General features: G+C 39.9%; 1 protein-coding gene and 1 pseudogene across 8 annotated transcripts in view; one reads left to right on the top strand and one right to left on the bottom strand.

Annotated features, from left to right (window-relative positions):
* STXBP4 (syntaxin binding protein 4) overlaps positions 1-25379 on the bottom strand; it is a 152427-nt gene that overhangs the window by 126495 nt on the left and 553 nt on the right. For 4 of the 8 annotated variants that reach the window (XM_071219360.1, XM_071219355.1, XM_045182209.3 and 1 more), the window contains exons 2-7: positions 16615-16691; positions 16039-16161; positions 13356-13488; positions 3688-3794; positions 3244-3454; positions 2195-2273 (exon numbers count right to left, since the gene is read on the bottom strand). In XM_071219360.1, coding sequence (XP_071075461.1) covers positions 2195-2273; positions 3244-3454; positions 3688-3794; positions 13356-13488; positions 16039-16085 — 577 coding nt within the window. In that variant the 5' untranslated portion in view covers positions 16086-16161; positions 16615-16691. Of the gene's footprint in view, positions 1-2194; positions 2274-3243; positions 3455-3687; positions 3795-13355; positions 13489-16017; positions 16162-16614; positions 16692-16887; positions 17053-25379 lie in introns of all 8 variants that reach the window. The other 4 variants (XM_071219356.1, XM_071219357.1, XM_071219359.1 and 1 more) reach the window with 4 other exon arrangements.
* LOC112316492 (Y-box-binding protein 3 pseudogene) lies at positions 22712-23579 on the top strand (annotated as a pseudogene).

The raw sequence follows: 25379 nt of genomic DNA on the forward strand, positions 1-25379 counted from the left end.
GTGACAAATTCCCTAGTTTTAGGACAAGAAGGGAAGAGGCAAAATTGAAATAAAGGATAAAAACTTCTACTCCTGCTCTAAAAACAGGCCCTGGGATGTTATCTGAGCTACATTCTAGGCTGCAGATTCTGTGGATTAATAACAGCAAAATTTGTTGAGCTTGTACTATGTATCAATTACAATGCTAAGTGGTTGACATGTATGATCTTGTTTAACACTCGTAACAACCCCATGAGGCAACTGTTTCAAGGTGACATAGCTAGTAAGTTGGGAGCAAAGCTTTGAACGCCTGAGTGAGACAGGGCGAGGTAACACTGGATTCCATCTTGACCTGTGAGAGGCCTGACTGGGACTTCTTGCCTTCCATAATGTTCTGTAGTTGAAATTAACCTAACCGCATGCTTAGAAGAAAGAATGTATGACAATAACACCCTTTCTTAACCTCACATTCTGCAAAACAGTCGCTTTGTCAGTGAAATTGTAACTACAATAGTTGTGCAGGAATTATTTTACAGGCCCTCTGAGTGGCCCACTGACCAGGGAACACATCTTGTGATGACCCCGGACCAACCGCCACTAGGTGACGGTCATGTGCAGCTGGACTCATCGTCCTTCCCGAGCCCTGCACCCACGCCAAGTGCCCTAGATAAGCGGTCCACGAGAACCCTCCGGCGAGCTCAACTTCTCTTTTCTGGTCAGCCCCCTTGTGCACAAGCTCTGATAATAAACTCTGTCTGCTTGACCTTGTACCGAGTTCAGTGCTCTTTTCTGTGACATTGACACTCAAGAACCTGGCATTCAAAGCCTGGTAACGTGCTCGCATCCAGAGCCTGGTGAGTAACCGCAAGCCACTGATTGTTACTTTCTTTCCCTAGTCCACTTTGGTCGTGGCTTCACGCTATTTGTTCAAGTGTGTGATTCAGCCACAGGAGAGTACAGTATGCCCCTTAGAGTACTAAAACCACCCGCACCTGGCTCTACTTTAACACAGAACACTGCTCATAGTAGTTATTCAATAAGGTAAACACACACATACACATAAGCTCACACACACTTCTTTCTCTAATCTGAATAATGAAGGCTTTTAATCCCATGTTTTGTTTTACAATATATTATTAAATATCTCATGGAAAATGTCCTAATTCCTTCATAATTCCTACTGTACTATGTTTTCTACACATGACATACTCAGTAAGTGCTTATTGAATGAATAAAAGGCCAAAATAAGCACTGAAGAGTTCAATTTCTTTCAAAATTAAAAACATGTTATATAAATGTCTCCTCACCATTGTTTGGTTCTTTATCTTTTTTTTCCTCACATGAAGTCACAGTTTAATATAAAAACAATATATCAAGAGAATGAAAATTAATTATATACAGGGAATAAGCTAATAAAATTTCTAAGAGTCAACAAATCCCACTAAGTAAAAAGAAGGTTTACATTTGTGAGTATGCAAAACAGTTTATCCTTGTGTTATTATTACTAATTATTGTATAATTTTCCATATGAACAACTGTAAACCTACTTTTGTCCCACCCTGTATAGTTTTTTGACTGTTGTGCTTAACTTTTTGGAGATAATTTAAGGGGAGGGGTTTTTTTTTCATACTTGAGCCAATATGTACTTCACAGTTTGATAAAAATCCTTTTCTTATGGGTAGTTTACACAATCTTTTATTATTTAAACAGTCAATAAATCATTTCATGGTAGTTAGAAACCAATTATATTCAATTCACAGTACTGTTCTAATTTATATAATCACTTCTAAAAAAACAAAAAAATATTTCTTTTCTTAAGCTATAATCCCTTCTATAACTTCTCTGCAAAGTGCATTTAATACACCTTACCCGTATTTCACTTAAAGGCCAAGGCAGCCCAATCTTCATTTATAAACGAGGTTTCATTACTTGGTTTCAACAGTTCGTTGCTTATTACAACTTCAAAGACCCTGTTATGATAATGCATCTTTGAAAATTTACACCCTTTGTTCAGGGAAACTTCCCATAAAAGTCATAATCTAACAGGGACCACTGCACAAGGCATTCATTTTGCTCTTTTATTCTTTAAAGGAAAAAAGACTTAATGCATCCTTCTTTAAAGTCTATCAGGTCACATTATATACTCCTCATTGAGAGAGTAATTGAAAAAAAAAAAAAAAAAACAACAGGAAAGAGGAATTAAATGTGCATTGACCTGTATGAGGTATATCCGTAGAGCTGTGGTCCAGAGAAGGAATTGCAGTCTGTTCTGTTTTCTTGTGTCCAGTTTTTAACTATGAAAGAAAATGAGGAGTATGAAATGTCATTTTCTGAAGTAGGTCAAAGACCAGACTAGAAGCTCATGTTAACAGAAAAGGACAGTTCAAGTGATTAAAGCAATAGTCAAAAAAAAGCATAAAACCTCTAAAAATTTGGTCCATTCATCCTCAAACAAAGCAATTCCGAATTGAAGGTAATGACTGCTTTCAGCTCTACCATACAAGGACAACAAAATATAAGGCCATCCACCTTGACTTTGAAAAGGTTAATTATAACCCCAAAAAGAAAAGTGTAAGGGGCTGACAGAAAATCTTCCACTTTGTATCTGATTAGCATATATATGAAATCATTTATATTTCCCTTACTGAAAGCCTACCTGAATATCGTATTTTACTTCATAGCTAACAAAAATTTAAAGTATATATACTCTACTTTATAACTTTGAGACCTGTAGCAACTAGTTATTGATTGTATTTATTTAGATGTAGAAACCCCCCTTTTGCGTGGGTCTGCTAGGGAGAACTGAATTCTAGCACACCCATGTGAGGAGCGAAGCCCGCCCACACCGGATGGCCCAGACCGGCCTCACTACGTAGAAAAGAAGCTAAGGGGCACACAGAACACTCACTGCCTGTCTTCGGTCAAGCAGGGACAGAGGTGATGAGGAACTGACCCATAGTGAAGCCTGTCTGAGAATGAAAATGATGCTCTTAACACAGTTTGGAGTGCTATCTAGGCATAGCTTTGTGACGCCCCTCCTGATCATGCGTTTCTGGAAAAAAGACACGCTGGCTTGAAAAAAATTATATTCATTGACAGCACAGCATGAAAATCGTAAAAAAATAAAAGATCTTTCAAGGAAATACCTACCAGTCTGCTAGAAAGCTGTACTACCCAAATTATAATTCTATATATAACAAATATAAAAACATAGGGGATTTATGACTGCATAAGTAAACAGAAATTTAAGATGACCTGATTTACCTGAAAAGAAGGTAAAATAGCATCTGTAGTTTTGGGAGTGGATGAGGTCTTTGGAATTGGTATTTCCGGAGAAGAAGAAAGAAGACTAAACGTTGAGGCTTCAGGTCCATATCCTCCTGAAGTTTGTAAAGGGAATGTACCTGACGGATTTTCGGGGTGACTGCTGTCAGAATTTTGTCTTATGAATGCTATCTCCCAAGCAGATTCTGCCCTAGCATTAAAAAGAAATCACTTTATGAGTATATTATTGATATAGTACTTAAAATTGATGTATTATTATTACTATATTATTGATATAGATCTTAGAATTGAATTCTAAGATAATGTTTCATATATTACTTAAAAGTATTTCTTTTATGGTCTAAAGTATTTAAGACATCTTAAATTACTATTTTAAGGGGACATGCTACACGATTCATTTTACCCTATAGATAGAATAGTTACCTCAATTTGGCTCTAGTAATTATGCTTTTGGCTTCTTCAAATGACACGCCAATCATAGATTCCTTGTTGATTGAGACAAGTTGATCTCCTGGCTTTAAACGTCCATCCTAATAAAAATAGTAACACTTATAAAAGAAACTAATGAGGATTTTTTAAAAAACGTTAACATACAATTAAAGCAACTTTTTAGTGAAAAATGTCTTAAAGAGTATGAAAAAGCCTTACACAAAGAATCTCAACAACAAAATAGTTTTGATTAAAAGCCTGGTTTGCTAATATAAGTGGATGAATAGGAATAGTTCATGTATACCTTGAATAAACTTGCACATTAAGGAATCCCGAACATTTGAAGACATAACCCGGGACACAAGGAAAAGGGACCTGTTGTAAAAGCTCGGTACTATGAGACAGGTATAGCTCTGGCTCCGTGATAAAGTAGGCCAAATAATCCCAGAATATTTCACAATACAAGACTCATCCACTTCAGTTTCTGAGCAATTCTGCATCTTTCATCTCACCAAACCATCAGGATTTATTCCACAGGATGATTTTTAAAAATTCAGTCAAGGATCTTAATTAGATTAGTACTACCCACATTTCAGCTCCGGTCCCACATCTCTACCGGATCTGCTCTGTCTCCCGTGACGCAGGACTAACTGGTTGTGCGTACAGCTTTAGTCACGGTCTACTAACGCGGCCACTTCTAACCGGCTGTCGGGCACTGTCTTTGTTAAGTCCGAGCTCTGCCTCTGACTAACCTGACTGAATAAGTCAGGGCACAGGAGCTATGAGATTTAATGTAATTGTTAGGCAAACTTCTCAGTCCCTATCTGTATTTTCTCTTAATTCAAACTGGAAAATAATGAGTCCTGTTTGTTTTCAGTTCCTAAGATACTTCTGAAAGTATCATTTGTACAAGGACAGAAAGCATTCTTTAACCAAGGAAGAAGCTTACATGGTTAAAAGGCCAGATTTTCACCCTGATGGCATTTGAGTAAATTCCACAACTTCAAGGAAATGCCTTTCTTCAAAGTCTTCCCTAAGATATATTGCTTAGGTAACTGGTCTTTGATCTGAATTGCATTACATATAATAACAGCGATGTATGGTTACTTTGCTGCTAAATAACAAGTTATTTGTGTTCTTTAAAAAGATATTTAATGCCACCTCTTACACTGAATACTGAGTATACACAAAACAATTAAATAAATATATAATTTTTATCAGAAAATGTTGTGGAAACATGTTATCTCAAATAAGTGTATACAAGATATAACTAAAAGCATAATTACCCTATGATCCGTCTGAATTATAAACATATACAAAATTAAACCATAAAATGCAATTTAATTTAATAATATATAAAATTTGAACACTAATTTGGATTTCATAAATATATGATTAATATATGATTAATGCTGACTAGTGAAGTTGGAGCTCATAACACAGAATTGCTATACCAGCAAATGATTTTTTTCTCCTTCCATCCGATGATGTGGGGGGAGTAAAACACAATAGTAACGCTGGAAAGGCTAAGCAAATAGAGAAAGAATTTACAACGTGGATCCACACGTTCAGCAAAATGAAAGAGCTGATTTTGTACGATTTTACAAACACAGTGCAGTATCGCTGGGCCCCAATCATATTACCACGTTTGGTTACACAGGCACTTAAAGTAAGTAAGCCCAGACTACCCTCAGACACTTATTTACATTAGCATGCACCTTAATATGCTTAATTTGAGTTTGAGGGCAGCCATTCATTCACTGAAGGTTAAGGTGAAATGATAACAAACAAGAAGAACCACCTTTTGGCCACAGGCCAAACAAATAAGGCTAATAAAAGTTAGGGAAGAATACAAAGTTCTAGAGAGCTGAGTTCTGGGAGGGAGGGTGGAGACTGTGATCTGGGAAAGCACACAGGAAGCCTCAATCGTACTTCGACTTTCTGCTTCTTAAGTCAAGCGGTGATCTCTAAGTAGTCACAGGTGTCCATTTTATTGTTATGCTTCGTAAGTTAGATATATTTTCCAATATCCTTTTGTATGCATCAAATATTACCTTATAAAAAAGAATATAAATCCTCCATCCCCCAAAATAAACAGAAAGCTCATGTCATTTGTCCAACTCTGTGCCTAACCAGCTATGTTCTATTTTGGTCCTATATCCCAAACCTGGTATTCAAAGTAAAGGTCAAATAGAGAAGTTTTAATTTAATTTTAAAGTAAATTAATTAATAAAATTAAATGAACGTTATTTTTAAATCCATACATAGGAGGGATCTAAAAAAACTGGAATTATCTTCTGGAGAGCAGGCCCCTTGTAGCTTGTAGGCTTTCCCCAGTAGGTTAGTGTTCTAAAAACCTATCTGTATCCAATGTACCAGCTGGTGGTGTTGTGAGAGGCTGTGTTTGGCTACAGTGCATTTCTTTTTGAAGACTCGACACAATTACCCCTTTCATGATGGATGACTTACAAGTATACCTGCTCACACCACACTGAGTGTTCAGCAGTTTTGGATCAAAAATGGCATGACCCCTGTGTCCCACCCTCCCTATTCACCTGATCTTGCCTTGAGTGACTTTTTTTGTTCCCCGGGGTGAAAATAGTCCTGAAAGGGAAATGTTTTGCTGATGTAGAAGAAGTGAAACAACAAATGGCAGAAGCACTAAAAACCATAAAAACTGACATGTTCAAAAACTGTTTTGAGCAGTGGAAAAAATATCTCAATAGGTGCATTGCATCAAATGGAGAGTACTTTGACGGTGACTGAAATTTAAACATGTAGGAATAACTACAATTTTTAATAAATAAATGACAGGGTTTTTTGGGTCCCCTCTCGCAGACTTGTATCCCAAAGCCTGGCAACAATTTAGGGGGGAAAAGGGAAAAATAAAGAAAGCTCTCCTTCATTGGAGCAAATCATTTAAAGTCACCGACAAGGAAAGAAAGGCCCTTTTAGAAATGGGGTGGTAGATATTAATTATTAGGTTACTTTGTGTTAATTCTTGGTATAACAGTTCCTTTTATTAAACTTTCTTAAAAAGAGGAAATTCTACAATGACGACTGTACGCCAGATGACAGCTCAACTGTCCTTCCTTGGGGCAGGAGCTTTCAGAGGCAGTGGGCTGAAGTGGGACAAGCACCGGGTACGGCAAGGAGACAGACCTGCCTTCGAATGGGAGCTCTGTGACCTGCTAGCTAGACATTGTTCATAAACAATGAGAGAGAGGGAGGGCAGGGGGCGGGGAGGCACATACTCTCCTCCACAGAAAACACGTAACTAAATTCTAAAGTGTCTGAGGCAGCTCCTGTATCTATGCGTCTTATAGAAATCACAGCTGGTTGTCAGGGCTGCAGAGAAAAAGGCTACAGAAAATAGAAGTAGGCAACAGGGTTTAGGCTGACCTACAACCTCCCACGTTCCCCTCGCAGGCTGTATGTACAGTGTCAGCAGTACAGAGAGCACGTAAAGACTCTCAGAAAGGCAATTTAATGTATCTTATAGTAAAGTACACTGATGTATTTAAGGAGCATTTTCAAGCAGGACAAGAGTCAGAGAAGAGAGGAAGAGCAATGCCTTCCGACTATGGCTTCTGTGTTTATATATATTCTTTCTAAAATGTATGCAGAGCAGTGGGTTTTTTTTTCTTTGTTCTCTAGAATAAAATCTTAGCTGATCGTGTGAATTTCTGAACCTGTTTAAAAGTCAGAACCTGCAAGCTAAAACAAAGCTATTTTTGTCAGAGTCTGGCATTCAAAACCAGTGAATTCTGCCCCAGCTGGATTAATGTGTATGTGGAGACACTACCTTCAGAGGCCTCTTGCCCACGGTCTAGATTCTGACTCAGCAGTTACGGAGCCACCGCACCACACGAGAGGCGAGGTGCCAAGCATTTTCACGTGCCCAGCTCCGGAGTCTGGAATCTTGCAGGATGACATTTATAAAGATGTTGAATTCGTAATGTACTCCTGACTATTTTAATGTTCCTATTATAAACTACCAACACTGTTTGTTTCATATTATAAAGATTATATAGTTTTCTAAATAACATGTTACCTTATCAGAAACCATCTATACTGTCTGACTATGATTTAATTAACTCGTTATTCCTAAATACTAAGGGGTACTCTTGCAAGCCTTTGGATCCTTTTCCAAACTGCCATGAACTGTCACCTGGAGGTGTCCTTTTATCACCAGTTACTTATCTGAATCTCTGTGAGACTCCACTTTCTTAGCTGTTCAGTGGGGATAAACATCTATCACACAAGGCTGGTGTCATAATCAAATAGCACGTGAAACCCCAGCACACTGCAGGTGTAAACACAGGTGAGTCGAACCAGAATCTTAAATCTGTTATGGGCAGTTTCACACTGGCAGCAAATTTAATCCTGTTACTCCTAAATTAGAACCTGTGATGACTGCCCACTGGTAGGAAAGGTGAAACTCCTTAACTTCCCAGACCCGGCAAAACAAACTAGCCGCAACCCACTTTTCCTAGCCTCACCATCCACCTGCCCTTCTCAGCATTTAAATTCTTCATTCTATTTTCAGAAAATGTTCTTCAAACACTAATGCTTTTACACGTGCTAATTTCTGTCTAGAATGACACCGCCCACCCTGTCACTTCTCCATCTGATGAACTCTCACTTAAACTTCACAGCCAAAATCAAACGTTAGCTCTGCGGTATGTTTTCCCCAGCTCCCTAGATTTACTTAATTGTTCCTTTCTCTTTGCTCCAGGAGCTCTTTTAGTTACCTATATGATTGCATTTATCTTATGCTGTCCTTATTTTTTTACTCTCCTTACACCCATTTTCCTCCTGCTAGAGCAGGGGTCCCCAATCTCCCTCCTCCTGGTCCATCAGTGGACAAAAAGGCAACACCTCCTGAGCTCCGCCTCCTGTCCCCTCCCCATCCCCACCACCACACACACCCCAGTCGGTGGAAAAAACTGTCTTCCATGAAGCTGGTCCCTGGTGCCAAAAAGTCTGGGGACCGCTGCAATGGAGCACATTAATTCAGTGCCTCTCAGACAAACAGCACCGGTTCTCAGCTGGCCAGCCTGTGTCCTTTCCATGGCTGTTTCCCCAGCATGGTGCCAGGTACATAATAAGTCCACAGTAACTTAGTCAGGTCCAGGAAACAGAGGAAATTAAGGTGCTTCAGCAGAAATAATAATGGAAAGGAGGATAGAGAGTGTGACATTGCAAAGTGAACCCTCCTGACCGCTACTCCTTTAGCTCCACCAATGGGATTGGTCTCTTTACCCTTTGCCCTGCAGAGGCTGACGGCCTGTCTGTCTAAATAGCCTTGATCCCAGTTCCCGTGACATGCCCAGCATACCCTGAAAATAGACTTCCTCTGAAACTTAACAATGCTCTACTTCAATCCTTTGTGAATGACGGCTAACCATTAGTACCTACATTTTTGTGATCTTTGTCTGTATCTATGGGGTTTGACTAAAAGAGTGCTGATTTTGTCAAATCTAAAATGATATCAATTGTTCAGATATACTTATTTTAAGTATCATTAAGAGAAAACAATGTTTCCAATTACATTATAACATCAATTATAAAACTCATCTCAATTTCAGAGAGAGAGAGAGAGAGAGAGAATAATAATAATAATGTATCAGGTTTGAAGAAAAGCATTTGATTCCTGCCTGCTTTCCTAACATTGTTAGCAAAAAAACAAAGAAACAAACTAAAAACATTAAAAAACTTCAGTGCTATCCAGAATCTGACCCAAAGGGCTGGGGAGCAGGTACCTCGGTGCTGGGCCCAGACGGCGGCAGTGAGATGGTGAACAGACCCGTAGGTCTCCGAAATGTGGCAGACGGACTGAGGCATCACCTACTCACTCGCGCACACTAATTGAGCAGTAAGTTTGTGTCAGGCACCACACTGAGAGCGAGGAATTAGTTAATAAAATAATCACAGATAACAGTTTATGATTACAGACTGAGAGAGATGAAAGAAAGCAATAGGACCCAGAAGCACATGTAGGAATAAAAAACCTGGGGGTGGGGGCAGGAAACGCATTTCCTAGAAAGTGGTCTTTGAATTGGTGTCTGGAAGTAATAAGAAAGCATGGGTGGAGAGAGTGCAGGCTGTTTCCAGTCGGAGAGAATGCACATGGTATGAGAACAGACTTGGGTGCCTCCAGAAACTGAAGGAATGTCACTCTGGAAGCATAGAGATGAAGAGCCAGAGAAGTCAAGAGCAGAAGTCCCATTTTATTGAATACAGAGCCTTGTAGGCAACTAGGTATTAGTAAGATTGGTTGGGAGGAAAATGGGCATGGGGCACAGAAGCAGATGGAGCTATTGTGAGGTCTAGTAGAAACCAATGGCAGTTTAAGCTACGGTGATGGCAGTGGACATCAAGAAGATGGGTGGGTTCAAGAAATACGGAGAGAGTAAAAAGTCAACAGTATGTGCGAATGAATTGGATATGGGTGTTAAGGGAGAGGTAGTAGTAGGATGCTGTTCGTTTTTTTGACTGTGCAGCTAGAAGGTATCATTCACCAAGACTGGAAACACTCAAAGAGGGCTTGTCTGGGAAGAGATGGGCAGGTGAGGGTGTGGTGTGACTCTGAGTCCTGTCACAGATATGTTGAGTGTGAGATCCTTTAAGAGATCCAAGTGGGAATGTTGATGAGGCAACTGGATACCTCCGTCTGAAGCTTCAAGGAGTAGCTAGGCCAGAAAAGGTCTGAGATCAAACGTGGATGACTCCAGACCGATACGGACTAGCTAGAGAGCTGAAAGGGGACTTGGCGTCCTCATACTTCCTTAACTCAGTCCCCAGTACGTTTGTTTTCAAACTATAGGCTGCCCACAGCTCTTGGAGCCGGGATAATCTTCTCTCCTACTTGAACTGGAAATATGTTTTCAAGATATCACGAATTCGACCTCTGAATACGTTTTTCAAAGAAACATAATATTGTGGTTACGGGACCAGAATTGCATTTTGTATTTGCCCAGTCAAAAGCACTGGAGTGTGTCTATTGGGGGTGGAGGGTGGGGGCGGGGGCAGTGCCAGCAGCTAACCGTGAGTTCCAATAATTCCGTAACATATGAAGTTTAGGGATATAAGTGGAATATAATCCATCTATAGTTTTGAGATTGCCTGTGTGGTTAGTTCTGAAACTATATGTTAAAATTAGAGGAAGTCAAAGCACTTACATGCATTTAAAAATATTAACAGTCGCTCAGCTCAACAACTTAACAAGGACAACTTTATAGCCTGTGTTCCCTATTCTGAATACTCCTACTATGCAGAAATTTTGTGCAGGTTAGGAATTTATTAACATTCTAACACAGTACTTAGAACACAGTAAGTGCTATTATTAAACTTTTTAAAAATAAAATAGCATCCATTTTGTACTTGCAGAGTAAATACGCCCATAACTCTCTACACTGAGGAAGTACACAAAAATAAACGTAAGCATCGCAAACTTATTCTCTGTCTACAGCTCTCTTTATTTGGCTGTTCTCTCTTGGACTGGACCAGTAGAATCAAAGAACATTAACAACTCTGTGCTGCCCTCTGGTGGTAAATACACAATACAGTTCACTGCAGAGGTTTTTTTTTAATACTCTTTCAAACAACGAAATTCTAAGAAACCCAGGAAGAGAAAGTACATATCATGAGTGTAATTTCTTAGTCTGCTACTAATGACAGCTGATCAAGAGTCACTCAGCACCACTGCCATCAACTTATTACTTTCATTACAAATATTTTTCATGGGACTATAAAAGCACAAATTGATACTTGTCTTAAAAGCAAACTCTTACCACTTGTTAGGTACTGTGATCTATCATTGCATTATATCAAGTGCAGTTTAAGAAATACCTTAGCTATACTGACCACACACACACCCCCCTCAGCTCCAAAACTGAAGTAATATGAAACATTTCAATTCTTACAGGAAAAATTTCATTTTTATTTGAATTTAAGCTTAGCATTTAAATATGTTCTATTTGGTTAATAATATAAATTCAATAGCCAAAAATTTATATCATTATAATATCGAAAACATTGCATATACTTACAACTCATGTATTTGGAAAATACCTTATTATCTCAACAAGCCCGAAACAAAATCATTTCTATTCTTTTGGAAGTTACTACTAAAACTGATATTTTTTCCTAACACAGAAAAAAATCTAGAGTAGATAAACTGCTTGCTAAACAAGTGTTTGGAGTAGGACTGGGGATAAAAGTAGTACTATTTATTCAACCAAAATAAGTAGAATAAGAAAACAACATGAACAAAACTAATGATAAGAGAATCCTTTCTCATACTATGCAGGTTGGTATTATATTAAGTTCTTTATATCCTGCATATTTGCAGAAAGTAGTGGAGGCAATATTCAATGAAAGACATATATAATCACATTAATAAAACAATGAAAATGGCAATTAAATCCAAGGGAGATGAGAATGCAAACAGTAATCAGTGTATTAACTAAAATGCTGGTATTGTGCTTCAAATTTGGGTCTGAGCTTCCTAGCAGCCAGAGGAAAAAGGAACTCATGCTTTACATATTTCTTACATAGAAGAGGAGAGTAAGACTTTCTATTGGGTTGGCAAAAAAGTCCATATGGTTTTTCGTATAAAATACAAGATACATTTTTCATTTTTACCAATAACTTTATTGGTGGGCATATTTTATGTCTGCTATCTCCTGTGTGGTATAATGTTCATTGTTCTCAATTAATATCTTGGTTTGATCACCATCAACTTCAACTGGTCTACCCAACCATAGAGCATTGTCCAGCAAGAAATCTCCAGCATGAAACTTTGCAAACCACTTTTGACACACTTGATCAGTCACAGCACCTTCTCCATACACTGCACTTACCTTCTTTGTGTATTTCATTGAGTTTTTACTTTTCTTGAAATAATAAAGCATAATATGCTGAAAATGTTACATAGTTTCTTCCATCTTCTATATTAAAATGGCTACACAAAAATTCACCAATTTTGGTAAGTTTTTTAAAAAATGCACTATGATATGACAGCTGTCACAATACAATCTAACAAAGTTGTTTTAAATGAAGTTAAAGACAACTAAGTGTTACTAGAGCCATCTTACAGTAAAAACCAAAGAACTTTTTGGCCAACCCAATAATTCCTAAAAAAGGATATTTTCTGGTCTTAATTCTAAATCTAATTTCTCATGTGAACAACTATTAGTGATATAATTAACAAACTCTAGAAGAATTACTATAAATTCAGAAATGAGTAAATTTAATTTCTGAGTGTTTTTATTTTATTCTGTGTTTAGGAGAGGCTAAAGTAATACAGTTCAAGTTTAAGTGATCCAACTTAACCCAAACTCAGGGCAGTGGACAGAGAACATGTCTCCAGATATAATTTCTCATGCAAAAATAGGATAAAAGATGAGCAGCTTATAATAATTAAAAAGATATAACCTTTAATTAGAGCCTGAAGTCTGTTATTTTCATATTCGTTTCTTAGGTTTAAGGTCTTTGAGGGTAAAAGTCTATTTATCAATTCCTTGGTATCTTTCACTGAGAAATGGTCACAGTGGACATTGGGCTAATACTAAAAATACACTGATGAACTAGTAAACAAATCTTGTCATTTGTGGGGTTTTTTTGGTTAAGGGGTTTGTTTGTTTTTTCATTTTTACCTTACAACAGTCTCCGCCAGGAATAATTTCCTGAATGTACACAAAGGGACCATCATTCCGGTTAATCCCTCCTCGGATCTTCAGACCAAGGCCTGTTTCCTTGGTAACTGTGATCATCTGAAAGGCAGGATCCCTAAGATAAAGTACATTAGCATTCACAGGTCAGCCCAGAGATCCTACTTTTCTGTAAACCACGTGTTAAATCAAATTCTTAGATCTAGACAACTCCAAGTCCTCAGAATATATTAGCAGCTACATTTTTAAAATACCGTGAAACAAAAGCAATCAAACGGATTTCCTTACCTGTAATTTTCATTTTCTTTACAAGACAACCAAACCATAAAAGAAATTACAGCAATAGTGCTCACTTCTTTGGAGAACAAAGAAAAATACTTTTAAAATATTACTGAGATAAATTTTTAAATGCGTTAGAGGTGACTAAAAAAATGTACTGATTTTTAGACTACACTAAAGAACTCCAATACTAAATATTTTCATTAGTTAGGTAAGTGATTTTAAAGACAAGTGCATGGCAATTTAAAACAAAATAAATATCACCTCTATTTGAGTTGCCCAAAAAAAAAGTTTATCATTTTAATTTGGAAGGAGCATCTTCCTGGCGCAAAGCCCCTGCTCTAGCTGTAATTTCTGCCAGACATAGGAGCAACGCCATTAGAAAAGAACTTGTCAAAAGAATTCTGTGAGAGCTATACTCCCTGGTTAGGTTTTCCAACACTTTGGACAGAGCGTTTACTTTTACTGGGTAATGAAGTTTGAAATACAGCTTAGGGCTGCCTGCTTATTTATTATGCACTGAGTATTGTACTAAATAATACACACACGTTATGCCATTCAGCTTAGCATTTATAAAGTTCCTAAGATGATTACCCTCCTTTCCAAAGGAATGAAAACCTGGAAAGGGTGAGCTGGTGGCCCATGGTTACCAAGCCGGAGGATGGCGACAGGAACCCAGCCTGTCTCCCTCCAGAGGCAGGACGTGGCGTGAGCTCTGCTTCACTGGTGTATTTAAGCCACGGCTGAATGCAGGACTTCCAGCTACTTCAAACACATCAGTGAACTGAAGCTATTAATAAAACAATTATTTTACAGATGATCATAGCTGTTAGAAAAAACTTTCTTAATTTCTGCCAGAAATTCCAACTGTACTCAAGTCCTCACTGAACATCGTTGACAGGTTCTGGGACTTTAATGAAAACAATATATACTGAAGCCAATCTTCCCATGGGTTAGTGGGTACAAACAAGAGTTCCTACAGCGTCTCATCAACGTCATAACAAAAGGATGTTGAACAAAATGATGTTCTTTGAGGACCTGCTGTATATCTTTAAGAAAACTTACATTCAAATTTAGATTATAGAAAGTGAAGAAAGAAATCATTTAGGGTTGCATTATACTGAATTCAGCTCTAGTGTCTGAAGGCCTATCTGTTAATAGCTAAAAAAGGAAAGGACTGAGTCCAAAATGTTCTCCTGTTGTGGATTTTAGAACCTCAACCCATTTTTGATGGGATATTAGGTTACAAGGGCATAAAGGAAGGAAGCCCATAAGGGGAAGGGATAAAGGAGAGAAAAAAGGCATCATTAGGCACCTCCAGTAATTTCTAAATGTGAATTTCCTTTGATGGGGACCCACCTAATCTCCAGCATACATTATTGTGTCGGTAAAGGGTCCCTCTTTTTCTAATCCCAACAGAGTATCTATGTATTGTCAACACAGTATCGCTGTGAGGACCCCATTTTTAAACTCCCCTATTGTAAAGAATTTATATTAGTTTTTTTGCTATTAAAAATAGTTCTGCTGCTCAACTTTAATTGTAATTAAAAAATTACAAGTTAAAACTAGGCAGAGCTAATGCTATTCACCTTTCGGATTAACGTAAACGTAGAACTTTGACAATATACTGCGATGATGAGGCTCTGGGGACAGAGGTACTCTTGTACACTGTTGGTAGAGATACAAAATGGGATGACTCCCAAAAAGGGAATTTGGTCATCTCTAATTTACCCTCTAATCTATACCAAAGATACTCTGGCAAAAAATACGAAATGACTTGATACTGGGTTATTCATTTCAGCATAAATTCAAACGTCCATCAATAAAGTCCTGGCTGAATAAACTACGGCACATCCACATGACAAAATACTATACAGTTATGACAAGGTGCAAGGACGGTCTTTGTAATCTGATATGAAGTGATCATCAGGATATACTTTTAAGTTAAAAAAAAAGCGAGGTCAAAACAGTATATATAATATGCTACCTTTTTGTGAATGCTGCCATCATCCATCATTTAGTGCAGACCAGAAGAATTAATCACAAAATCATAAAAAGAATAAAAACTTGCATTTTTAAGGCACTTTGGGATGGTTTGTTACTCAGCAAAATTAATATTGTTATACTGGAATTACAAACATATTTTAGATATTCAAAAATTAGATCAATTTTTATAAAACAATCTTAAAAAATAATTCCAAAAGAGAATGCAGAATTTGCCCTATACACTGATTTACACTGAGAGGTGATTTTTGATAAACTTCTCATTACTGCTATCCTGGACCACAGGGTATTAGCTGTATAAAACTTTCAACCGAATATTCATTAATATTGTATGCATTTCAAACTGTGACAGTTCAAAGCATACTTCATTTAATGTAACAGTTACTTTTCGAGTAGACCAGATGGCACTGTAGCAGATGTATTCTTATTCATGGTTTCACCACAGTAGCCTCGTACTTAACAGCCGTGTAAATGAAAATCCTGATGAAGAGTCGAAATCCTTCTTTTCCTAAGATTGGGGAAGCAGAAAACAAATAATCACGTCTCCAAACAGTCAAATTCGCTTTAAATTTTGCATAAAAAATCACATACATCTATGAGTAGATGTTAGATATATTTTCAATTATTTTAGGCTATGTCATTTTAGTCGTTACTCGTAGCTGTCTGAGAAATGTAAAGATAGTTCTACAGATAACAGATATAAGTATAGGAATATAACTACCTCGTTCTCAACATCTGTATCTGTATGAAATCTGCATTGTCTGACAGAAGTGAAGACTACAGGTAAGCTTTAGGTAACTATTGGAGCTTCCACCATGAGTCAGCTGAAGAAGCACACAATAACAAAAGATTGAGGGAGATGTCTCTTGTGAGCACAAGGCTAGGAGGTTTATAGTCACATTGTCTGCAAAATAATTATACAATACACTGTTGGAGAAAATAGAAATAGTTGTTGTCTTACCAACTATTTTGAGGGACTTCCTGCAGATCCTAGATTGCTCTGACTCATAGTACTCCACAAACTTCTTCAATATTTTCCTATCAAAATAAAAAAAATTGTTTTAATGACTCTTAGAGCTCCACTACGAAAGTTACAGAGAATAGTGCCTGCATTTAATTAAATATATATATATATTTGAACAGAGATCCACCACCTCTGCATAAGAAATATGAATGCAATATATAAAGGTAAAGCTGAAAAAGATGTTAGGATTACTTAGCACAACCCTCTTACTGAAGAAATCAGCAGCTCCAGTCAGAGAGACGTGCGCCTTGCCCACAGAGCGGTTGCTTCCCGGCTAGGAATTCGGGCCGCGGAACTGGAGCACGGCCTCGACATCAGATACACCTGGGCCCCGACTGGCCCTGCGAGCTTTTCCAAGCCTGTTTCTTCATCAGCCTAGTAGGCAATAGCGATGGTTTCACAAATGAATACACATGTCAGAACTTACCAATTGTTTCACTTTAAATACCTGTTGCTTGTTGTAAATCAGTTATACCTTAATAAAGTTAAATTTTTTTTAAAAAAACTGATTTTCTGTTAAAAATGACAGTTTGACCTTGGCTTGTATCTCCTTATCCTCGAAAGAGCCTACTAATATGAGAGCAAAGGGTTTACAAGAAGGATAAACTCACAATGTTAATGAATACATGGAAGAATTAATTCCAGTATTTAATGTTAATTTCACCTGAAATTATTCTGTTTAAAAAAAAGCCAACACTTTGAAATTCTCCTTACCCCTGGTTTCGTGTTTGAAAGCGCACTGTGTGGAGTCGAGACAGGGTGTGGGTGTGGGTGTAGGTGTTGGTGTTAGGGACCTGCACATCCCTCCCTGGGGCAACCCTCTGCCGGCTCAGTTCAAACCCCACTGTCACCAGGAATGATCAGCATGTTCTCAGCACTGGGAATCTCTGCACCAAAGAGCGTTGTGGCTACCTGAGGGCTCCAGCTGCTGAGGTTCCCCTCGTGAGAGGGGACTTTGATGAGAACCTGAATGACGCTGAACAGAAAGTTGTGGCTGTGGGGCAGTTCAAAACTGCTTTGCTCCATGGACATCGAGTTATTCCATGGGGAGATACGGCCAGCTTGGCCCCGGTGCAGGGGCAATCTGATGTGGTCCTTCTTGTCTCAGAACACACACATGAATTTGAAGCATGTGAGCATGAAAATAAATTCTGCGTTACCCCAGGTACTGCCACTGCAGTGTAGGATGCCTTGGAAACAAAGATTCCTTTACCTGTGTGGCGGGACACCCAGGTTTCTATAGCAGTCACTCACGTGCACGGCTAACTGGAAATGATGTGAAACAATGCATCGGATACACACACAAACCCCCAACCTTAAAGCCTGGCCTGTCTTGATTTTTCTGTTGAGGTTTTTTTTTTTTAATGCACTGATTTGTTCAAAGCAAATAATTAAACATTTAGAGCCACAAAATTGTATCACTTTTATAATATTTTGCAGTGAAATACATTGTCTTCTGTTAATACAATGTTCTAAGCTTCTTGTAAACTGTAAGAATTTATTTAAGTATATGATTTCTATTCTTTTTAAAAATGCCACCACACAGGAAATGGTTAAATGTTTAAAAATATTTACCCTTGTAAATACCTTCAAAGTTGATATTTCGAACTTTATTACAAAAGTAGGGCATGAGGAAAAAGAATCTAGACTTTCTTGTATACATTTGTCAATGAAGAGTTACCTTTCACTGAAAAAAGGAGAAAGAAAGGAAGGAAGGAAGAAAGGAAGGAAAAAAAAGACAGTACATTGCATCGGGAAGAGCACTGGTGTCAAAGCTAAGATATCCGAGTTTGAGTTCCATTTCTGCTGCCAAGTAGCCCTGTGACTTTGCTGCCCAGTTTCTTCATGTGTAGAATGACAAGATCGTTCATAAAATGACCTGTACAAGTTCTTTTTTGCTCAACAAAAATCTTACTGATAAATAAAAATCAAAAAGTTTTTACTGATAAATAAAGATTTAAATGGTGATGGACGGAGGCTTGACTTGGAGTGGGAGGAACACAGGACGCAGTGTCCAGATGACGTGTTGTGGAATTGTGCACCCGAAACCTGTACAGTTTTGTTAACCAGGGTCATCCCAATACATTAAATAAAAGAAAAAAGAGGGGAAAATCAAAATGAAAAAAACCCCCTCTATTCTGGGTTTATTAAACAAGTCCCCCAGTTGCTCTTTTCCCCTCAAGAGGAGTATTTTCTTTTTGAATTTCTTTTTAAAACCTCTAGTCTGGCCCATGAATGGAACGGGGTAGCCTACAGTCAGGTTTTTCAGAAGGAAAGTGAGGGGAGAAAAAAAGAGTACCCATGTAATGAAATTTTACATTATGGCCATTTCAAGAGAAGAGAAGGGCAAGAGATGCTGCTACCTAATAGATATCTGTGTGGATGCTGTGACTGACAAGTTGGAGATACATACTATGTACTCATTGAAACTAATATTAAAAATGTAAATATTGCCCTGGTGGTGTGGCTCAGTGGATTGAGTGCCGGCCTGCAAACCAAAGGGTTGCTGGTTCAGTTCCCAGTCAGGGCACATGCCTGGGTTGCAGGCCAGGTCCCCAGTTGGGGGCGCATGAGAGGCAACTACACATTGGTGTTTCTCTCCCTCTCTTTCTCCCTCCATTCCCCTCTGTCTAGAAATTTTAAAAAAAAACTTAAAAAAATGTAAATATTGCTTGTGTAAAGTTAGACCTATAGATTCAGAATTATACTTGAAGAGACAAAAAATAACTGTTTAGAAACCGGTAATTTGCACACACTGTCACATTAGAGATTCTTCGAGATAGCATTAGCTATTTAGATAACCCTACAGTTTTTAAGAGCATTGGCAAAAATCAGGAATAACTCCCTTCCCCGGTCTAGACTTTACTTAATTGATCTTTTTAAAAATGACTCTAAAGTTTCAAGAAATCAAATCATGAAAAATCAAAAGGCTCCTTTACTATCTCCTTTATTCTCTACCCAATGGGGATTTTCCAGCCACTAATGCATTTTTTTCCTTTCAGGAATCTAAACAGTTTGGGAATGCTGCTCATTTGTCTTGGTCTAGAGGCACAGCATCTGCCCATGACACACGGCCCAATCCTGGGGGAAACAGAAGGCTTCAAAGGAGAGCTAGACTTTTTGAAACACGAGATCTTCATCAGAGCAATAGCTCACTGTTCTCAAAAGTTTCCTTAGACTATCTGACTCCCTTCTTCTCGCCACATTCACGAACTCATCCACCACTTACTCAGAACAATCATGGGCAGGCACTGTGCTACGTGCTTGAGTTACTATGCTGCACAATCCAAGGCCCCTGCTTTTACAGTATTTGCATGCTAGTGTTGGAGAGAAACAATAAAAAGAGGAAACAGCAAAATGAACTAACGTTCAGATACCAAAACGTGATACAATCAAATTTGACTGGACAGAGGAGAGCTAATTTAGACTGAGTAGTGGTGTTTCGGCCAGGGCAGAAACTGGGGGATAAAGTATTCCCAGCAGAGACAAGGTCTCAAGGCAGCAGTGTGCATCTGGGGTGTTTTTAGCAGAGCCAGAAGTGGGGCTGGAGCGCGGTGAATGCAGAGATAGATTGGAGGTAGCCTTAGAGGAGTAGGCAGGGGCTAGATTAAGTGCGGTCTGAAGGGTCGCGGAAAGGAGTTTGGGTTTTTGCTTGATCTTATTTCATACAAACTGACTACGCGCAGAAGGCCTTTGGCCTTATCTGTTACCTTCAACCTCTGCTCTTCAGATAGGCTGATTGTGCAGCAGCCTGCACTACGTCAGAATGCCAGTCAGTGAGTTTGCGTGGGACATAATACGTATATTGGGCCGATACGAAATAAAAATTCAAGGCTCCTGTTTAAAAAAAAAACTATTTCAAGATAATGACGGCAGAGCATCAAACAAGGTACAAGGCCCAACCCAGTCGGGGCCCTTTGAAAAGTGGGGCCCGGGCAACCGCACGGGTGGCGCACCCACGGAGCCGGCCCTGGTCTCGATGAGCACTCCCTGAAAAAACAACCGCCTTCTACTGATGAACCGTGTCTGGTTTCACTTCATCTCATCTGTCAGTCACGTAAAACCTTTATCCAAAACCTTTAGAATGCAGTAGCCCCTGAAACACGTGACTTAAAGGAAGATGCCAGGAACAAGAAAGGAGGGTATCAGGACTTACTGAGGCAACTGCATGCCATTAGTGTGAACTAATCTAGTTGGAAAACAGTGATTATCCAGCCTCATCTCAGGCAAACAAGAATTCATTTGTTCTTACTATTTATTCAAATGCATTACTCTTCCACTTTTAGGTACAAGGAAGATCTTGTAACATGTAACTACCAAGTAAACAGTGTGGGTACTGCTAGATTGTTAGGTATTTCACGTCGCTAAATGAACTCAGTAACTTTATTAAACAAACAGTTAAATACAGTTTAGTGACATGTTAAGATTTAAGTTACAATTTCATTAATTTATATTATCCATTAAAAATGCCAAAAAGTAACTAGAAACCAAATTTTAAAAATAACACATCTTGATAATCCTTTGTCTTCAGAAAGTCTGAAATCAGATAAGAAACCATGTGACTATCAAAATTGATTTTTTCTTTCTTTTCCACCTTCACCCTTTCTTTCACTCCCCAATCCCAAAATGATTTGAATACAAAATAACAACCTATTGTACCTACTATATAAAATTAGACACGATCATAGCTAACTAGGATTCATTATTTATGGCTGAAGAAGGATATTACAAATTAAAGGCGCCAAGTCTGAAACCGCAGTGCGGTCCCTGCCATTTTAAGTTCCTGACCAACACCTCTACCTGCAGAACAGGGCCGTGCTAGCCTTACCCTGAGGTGCTCCCACTCCACTCGAGGCAGGTTCCACTATTCAGCACTAGTTATCACAATGATTTATGCAGCATCACAAGCAGACTCAGACTCACAAGAACTGCAGCCAACACCACTTTATCGCTATCAAGATTACTGTACCTCGGAAAGGAATAGTTTCATTTGCAATTATGAAACACAATAAAATAATAGAATCCGAGACACAGATACTGTGACTGACGGGTATGTGCACTGCTACCCGTTGCTGCATGAAAGGGTTGCCCGGGGAATGTTGGAGGGAATGTACTCTTGCTTTCGGTGACATTAACATTTGCATGGGGTTATTTGAGTCCATGCTGTAAGAAATTTAAAATGTGACAGATCTTGTCCTGAAAGAGCTGACAATCTGGTATAAGAACTAAGGGAGAGAGGGATGAAAAAGATTTTCAAACATTCACAGAAAACAGTACAAATTTGTAGAATCATAGAATCTTGAGATTTTTGTGCCAGAGTAGAAAAGAGTCAGAAGGTGCTTGGATTTGACTGGCTTTGCAATTTTCTGGCCTTGTGACCACCAGTTAATCAATTACTCACTCAAGGTGACCATCGTCACTCACCTGCACTACTGCCATTGCCTACTTCCATTTTTGCCCCTCCCTTCCCTTTAATCCGTTCTCTACAACATAAACAATAAAAATGGGAATCAGATCGGATCACCCGTATGCTTCAGATTCACCAACAGCTTCCTATTAATCTTAGAATAAAATGCAAACCTTTGGGCATGGCTAACAAGCCTCTGTATTATTTGGCCCCTGTATACCCGCTTTGACCCGATTTCCTAACCACTGTCCTGCCTGCTCACTAGGCCACAACCCCCTTGGCCTCTTTTGTGTTCTTCGCTTGCCCTTCCTCTGGGGCTTTGCCTGACTTGGAATCGTCATTGTATGTGCAGCTCCTTATCATTCAGGACTAGGCTCAAATGTCCCATCTTCAGTAAGACTTGACTTTGCTATGCTTCCTTCTCATCGTTTAAAATAATACTATTATTGAAGACAGGGAACTGAGAACACGAGCTGCCTCCGTTGCGAGACCCCACCCTGGATGCTGCTGTCAGCACCTCGAGATCACACCTGCCCCCCTGAGAAGGGGCCCCGCTCCCATGACCACCAGCCGCGCTAACCTCCGACCAACACCACCGAGATGACAAGTGAGAGCGAAGGAGGCGGCATGAGTGAGGCGGGCAAGGCCACTGCCACCCTCCCGCAGGCTCCCGCAGTCCCCCAGGACCCGCCACCCAAGAGCCAGGTGGGTGGTGGCGTGTCGCAGGCCGAGGCCCTAGCACCCTGCGCCCTCGTCCCAAGAAACCCCTGTGTCCCCTTAGCCCCCGCATCTTCAGCCCCAGCAGTAAGTGAAGACCCCGAGAAAAAAGTTCTTGCCACCAAAGTCCTTGGAACCGTAAAATGGTTCAACATCAGAAATGGATATGGATTTGTAAGTGGGAATGACACCAGAGAGGATGTATTTGTACATCAGGCTGCCATCATCAAGCACAACGCAGGAAATGCCTGCGCAGGGTGGGAGAGGGAGAAGTCGTGGAGTTCGAGGCGGTTGAAGGGGAGAGGGGTGCTCAGGCAGCCCCCGTGACCGGCCCGGACGGCGCTCCCGAGGGAGGGAGCCGCTCACGCCGTGGACTCCCCGCAGAGCCGGTGAGGCTGGAGAGAAGGAGGGTGGGGCCCCAGAGGGAGCGCAACTTCAGGGGTCGGGTCAGCGGAATCCAACTTATCTCACAAGGCACCACGGGAGGCGCCCGGGCCCACGACCTGGCCCAGCTGTGCGGGAGGCTGCAGAGAACCTACGAGCAGCCGATGGCCCAAACCTGCCCTCTGATCGCAGAGGACGATGGCGCCCCCACAAGCACTGGCGTCGCCCGGGGCCTCCTAATGCTCCTCCGCCAGGCGGCATCGAGACCGCGGCAGGCGAAGCGCCCTCGGAGAGCCCTGCTCCGGACACCCAGCCGCGCGGTGCTGGGGGACACCGGGCTCCCCGAGCGCCTGCCCCTCTGCAGGCGACCCTTCTGAGTTGTCAGCAAATATAACACCAGAAATAGGTCATGGGCTACTTTTAACCTGAATGATGTAGAAGAAAGAAAGGGACTGTTGACCGAAACAACACAGTGAGGGTGTGTGTGTTTTGTTTTGGTTTGGTTTTTCTTTCCTGGGTGGGAACTTCTCATTTTGTCCTAAGGGGAGAAATCTGTTGACGAAGCAAAGCTGTGGCAGGGGCTCTGGTGCAACACTGAGCAGGTCAGGACCGATAAGGTAACTGGTTATGCGTAAACCAGTTTATAAAGGCCAAATTCTGGTATGTTAAGTCCACGTGTTTCATATAACAATCTTGTAGTTAACATCAGTATTGAGTAAATTCTGTTAATGTCAAATCTAGTTTCCATTTTTACTGACATGTGAATTCACGTTTACAAATGATGAGCTAGTTGAAAGAACTTCAAATGAGGCTTAAGTAGTGTTGAGCACTGTCTGGCTTCAGTTAATTGTATCTAGATTCCAGGAAAAATAAATGATACTGGAAGTTGGGAGAAAAAAAAGAATTAATAACCATTCAAGAGTAAAGCAAAAAGCAGACCACCACCTTACCACACCAAAGAAACACCCAAGCAATAACCTGTAAGATTAATAACCAAGATATAGACCTTGGAATGTTTACAATTATTCTTTGCAAAACAAGTATAAAATGAGAATGTCAGCCGGGTTTTCCAGCAATTTTTCCGGAAATGCCCGCACAGAAGACAAGAGAGCAACCTCCCCAGTTTCAGCAACCATGAACTAGGTGTCCCCCCCTCCCGGTTTTTACTGTTTTGGTAATATGAATTGAAAGAAGAAATATTAATACCACACGGGGAGAACCCCAACCAAAGAAATCTGAAATACATAGTAATGATTTTTTTTTTATCCCCTTCCTGTTCATTTTGGATGCTGGGGTTAAATTTCCAAGTGTTATGATTTAAAAAGAAATTTTACCCCTACTTATTTATTTCAAGGACGGAGCCTAACATTTTTGCTTTTGAAGGTGCCTCTCTTTGCAAATGAGCAGCATGAAGTGCCTCAAAAAGAAAACTTGTACCCTTGAAAGGAAAAGTAATAAAATCGCACTACTATCCCCTTGTCTTCCCTGTGCAGGTTGTTTTGTGAAATCCCCTCATTTATGTATCTGTTACCTGGTTATCTCCTGAGTCATCAGAAGAAAGAACTCTCCCTACCGGAAGTGATCTTGTTGGACTTTGTCTGTGCCGTTGCCTCCCGGAAGGTGAACGGGGTCTGGCCCACAGCAAGAGTGAAGTTCCGCCGTGTATAATGCGCACCCACGCGTCTGTGCGCAGTATACACGGGACTATTATGCCCATACTGTATCATCATTACACCCATGTATAATGCTTATCCTTATTTTTTCCTTATTGGTCAAAAATTTGGGCCAAATAAAAGAGCGCATTACACACAGAGTCATTTCACTTCTCAGGCAGCTCTGCTCATCAGAAAGAATGCCTAACATTTACCAGTTTTTTAATATGCTTCAGGCACTGTGAAAATCACTTTACATGTATAACCGCACTGTTATAATTCCCATTTTACAAATAAGGTCACGAATCTTAGGTCAAATAACTGGCCCAAGGACACAGGCCAGAGTAAACACCTCGGTATATACCCAGAGCTAACGTCTGAATCGGAGCTCTTAACCGCTACTTTCCAGTTCCTTCCGTTACAGCAAAGTCAGCTCCGCTGTCCGCCTCCCTCGGGTCCTAGTCCGTCCCGTGGGATAACAGAAGGCTATCACATCCCCCACACGTTTCTTTTCCAAGATGAACACCCCCCTTTCCCTCAGT

This window comes from Desmodus rotundus, chromosome 9 (genome assembly GCF_022682495.2).
Source record: "Desmodus rotundus isolate HL8 chromosome 9, HLdesRot8A.1, whole genome shotgun sequence".
Taxonomy (NCBI): Eukaryota; Metazoa; Chordata; class Mammalia; order Chiroptera; family Phyllostomidae; genus Desmodus; species Desmodus rotundus.